Source organism: Ziziphus jujuba, chromosome 1 (genome assembly GCF_031755915.1).
Source record: "Ziziphus jujuba cultivar Dongzao chromosome 1, ASM3175591v1".
NCBI classification, from domain to species: Eukaryota; Viridiplantae; Streptophyta; class Magnoliopsida; order Rosales; family Rhamnaceae; genus Ziziphus; species Ziziphus jujuba.
This window is the reverse complement of record NC_083379.1, coordinates 8143862-8146629: the sequence shown is the minus strand read 5'-3', so window position 1 is coordinate 8146629 and position 2768 is coordinate 8143862. Positions and strand designations below refer to the sequence as shown.

The 2768-nt window shown below is 32.2% G+C and overlaps 1 protein-coding gene across 1 annotated transcript; it reads left to right on the top strand.

Moving 5' to 3' along the window:
* The first annotated feature begins 614 nt into the window (after nucleotides 1–614).
* LOC107415581 (uncharacterized) lies at nucleotides 615–2307 on the top strand. The gene has a single exon (XM_016023933.4). The coding sequence runs from the start codon at nucleotides 1127–1129 to the stop codon at nucleotides 2183–2185; it is 1059 nt and encodes a 352-aa protein (XP_015879419.4). The 5' UTR covers nucleotides 615–1126; the 3' UTR covers nucleotides 2186–2307.
* The last annotated feature ends 461 nt before the right edge of the window (nucleotides 2308–2768 follow it).

Genomic DNA, 2768 nt, shown 5'->3' with positions numbered 1-2768 from the left:
TTTTGTAATTAAATTCTATGATATCCTTTAACATCTTTTTGTCCAACCATATATATGTGTACACGCACAATTATGGCAATGGAAAATCGTAGCCAAAAAAGGTATTGGAGAAGTCCAATCAATCTATACGCATATAACTTTATTTTATTGGACGATGAGGGTTGGACGATGAAGGACGACTTATGATATACATATATACATATTATATAAAACTAATTGCCGTCTGATCGTGTCCATATATATCTGCTATGTTACGTGATGGTAGTGGGCAGGCTTCGTCAAAAAAGGTGGAATAAACAACTGTTCAGCCAAAAAAATGCCACTGGCTATGTATATTTTATTTATGGGTAAATTATGAAACATAATGTATTTCTACCTTGAAAGTATTGAAATTCACGTTGCTTCTTAAACTATTATTTTCATGTTGTTTTAGTCTGATAAATTATTTTCGAACTTGGAGAGCAGAGTTTAAAAAAAAAAAAAAAAAAAAAAAAAAAAACTATAATTTAGGAGTAAAATGGTGTCAAGTCTTTATTTATTAATGAAAGATGCTACTTAGATCTCAAATCTCAATTTTTTTTCTTTATAAATTTAAAACAATGTCAAATAAGCTTGAATGCTACTCACACTCGTATTTAAAAGCTCGTGAATTTAAAATATTGAAGAGGTAAAAAATTATTGTAAATGATAAAAGAAAAAAAAAACTTTTCTTCTAAATGACATGTCATTTTAATATATTTAAAATATAAAAACTTAATTAGACAATAAAAATAACAATCTTTAATATTTCCTCTGTTTGATTGAAATTGTGATCCAAAATTTAAAATCTTTACCACTTTTAATTTGATTATTTTTATTAATTTTTTTAATTCATACCGCAAAGAAATATAGTTTTCATCTAAATCAAATGATAAAAAAATTAAATATAAACGTCAAATCATGATATAGAATAAACATTAATTTAATTGTTAGGAGGAAGAAATATTCGCCAAGTGCAAATGTTGTGTTGAAGGCTTCCTGGTAGCACAGAAAAGACAAATTAACCTCTTTGATCACTTCTCCAAGATCGTGTAATTCACTACGATATCAAATGGTAGAACTACAAATTAATTAATATAAATAGTTCATGGCCCTTTTGCTCTTTCCCCATAGTGTACCAAAGAGAAAATCAAAGATCGATCTTAATTACAAGTTATTTCCAATGGAGTACTTTCGTCAAACGCTTATGGGTTTTGTGGAAATTCTAATGAAAACCTATAAAATCTTCTCAACTAATGGAAAGCTTATACCTTTCATCACCCTTCTCTTCCTTCTCATCCAATCCATCTTTTTCCTTTTGAATTTCTTCTCCGTCAAACCCCTAGTTATCCATTTGGCAAGGAAGCTCATAATCAGCTTGTTATTGGTTGGAGATAATCCCACGGCCAATCATGCCTCCGATTTCACCAAACTAGTCACTGTTTTGGAAGCCGATGCTCAAATCTTAGTCGGGTTGGAATGGATTTTCCTTCTCGTCTCCTCTTTCACTTCCTTATTCTTTGCAGTTGTCACAATATTAGCATCGTCGGCCACCTATGCCGGAAAAAGCATAAATGTCAAGGAATTACTTTCTTTGGTTTGGAAGCCATGGATAAGAGCTTTCGTCACTGTTTTCTATATAACTTTGCTTGAACTAGGTTATATTTTCATGGCTTCCTCATTTATGCTCCCATTTGTGCTGATTTTGGGAGTTGACCTTGCCAAATCTTTTTCTTATATCATTATATTCGTGTTAGCTTCGATTTTCTATTGCTATTTATCTGTTGTTTGGAATCTAGCGCTTGCTGTTTCAGTAATGGAAGAGAAATATAGTGGGATTGAGGCACTTGGAAAAGCTGGACAACTTGTTAAAGGCCTGAAGCTACAAGGGTTTTTAACGAATCTTGCGTTTGGAATACTATATTGTGTTGCTTTCCAGGTTATCAGAAAGATGAATGAGAAACAATCAGAAGCTGTGGGGATAAGTATTGCATTGTTTGCCATAGATTTCATGCTCTTGGTTAAGATGTTTTTGGTGATTGCTTACACGGTTTTGTACCATGAGTGCAAGAAAAGCCATGGAGAAGAGATTGAAGTGCAAAAGAGCATTGAATATACCAAAGTGCCGGCTGGTGTACCGCTCATCATCCGTGCAGATTTGCCATAATTTTATATAATTTTTTTTCTTTTTAGTTACAGGGAGAAGGGATATACCCAGATTGAAGTTTGAATCCTAGATTTGACATGTAATGTTAAAACTATATATATATATATATATATATGTATGGTTATAGCCCTTAATTATGTACCCATCTTTCTTCCAATGCTATTAGATTATTGGCTTGTGTTAGTATAAAATTAAAATTAATCATCCCCAAGAAAATGTATATATATATATATATATAAGCACCGGCCAAATGTTGCTAGCTAGCTAGATAGCTGCCACATGCACATTCTAATAGCCGGCTATTTACCAGTATTGATACATTATTGAAATCTATCCATTGAGTTGGTCATCTCGGGCATTTACTTATAGCAATAACTTAATAATGTTGAATTAAATTAATATTTGTGGACTTGGCATAATCAATTACTCACTTACAGAGTCTATTTATGTCATTAATGAGACTGGCTTATTTTATTATTTTGTAGTAGGGCCCTTGGTCACACACTCTCTATAAGACTCCAGTTGGCCCATTGGACTGGAGGACCAACTCTCTTTATAAGCCCATTAACTTTTCCATATTTTT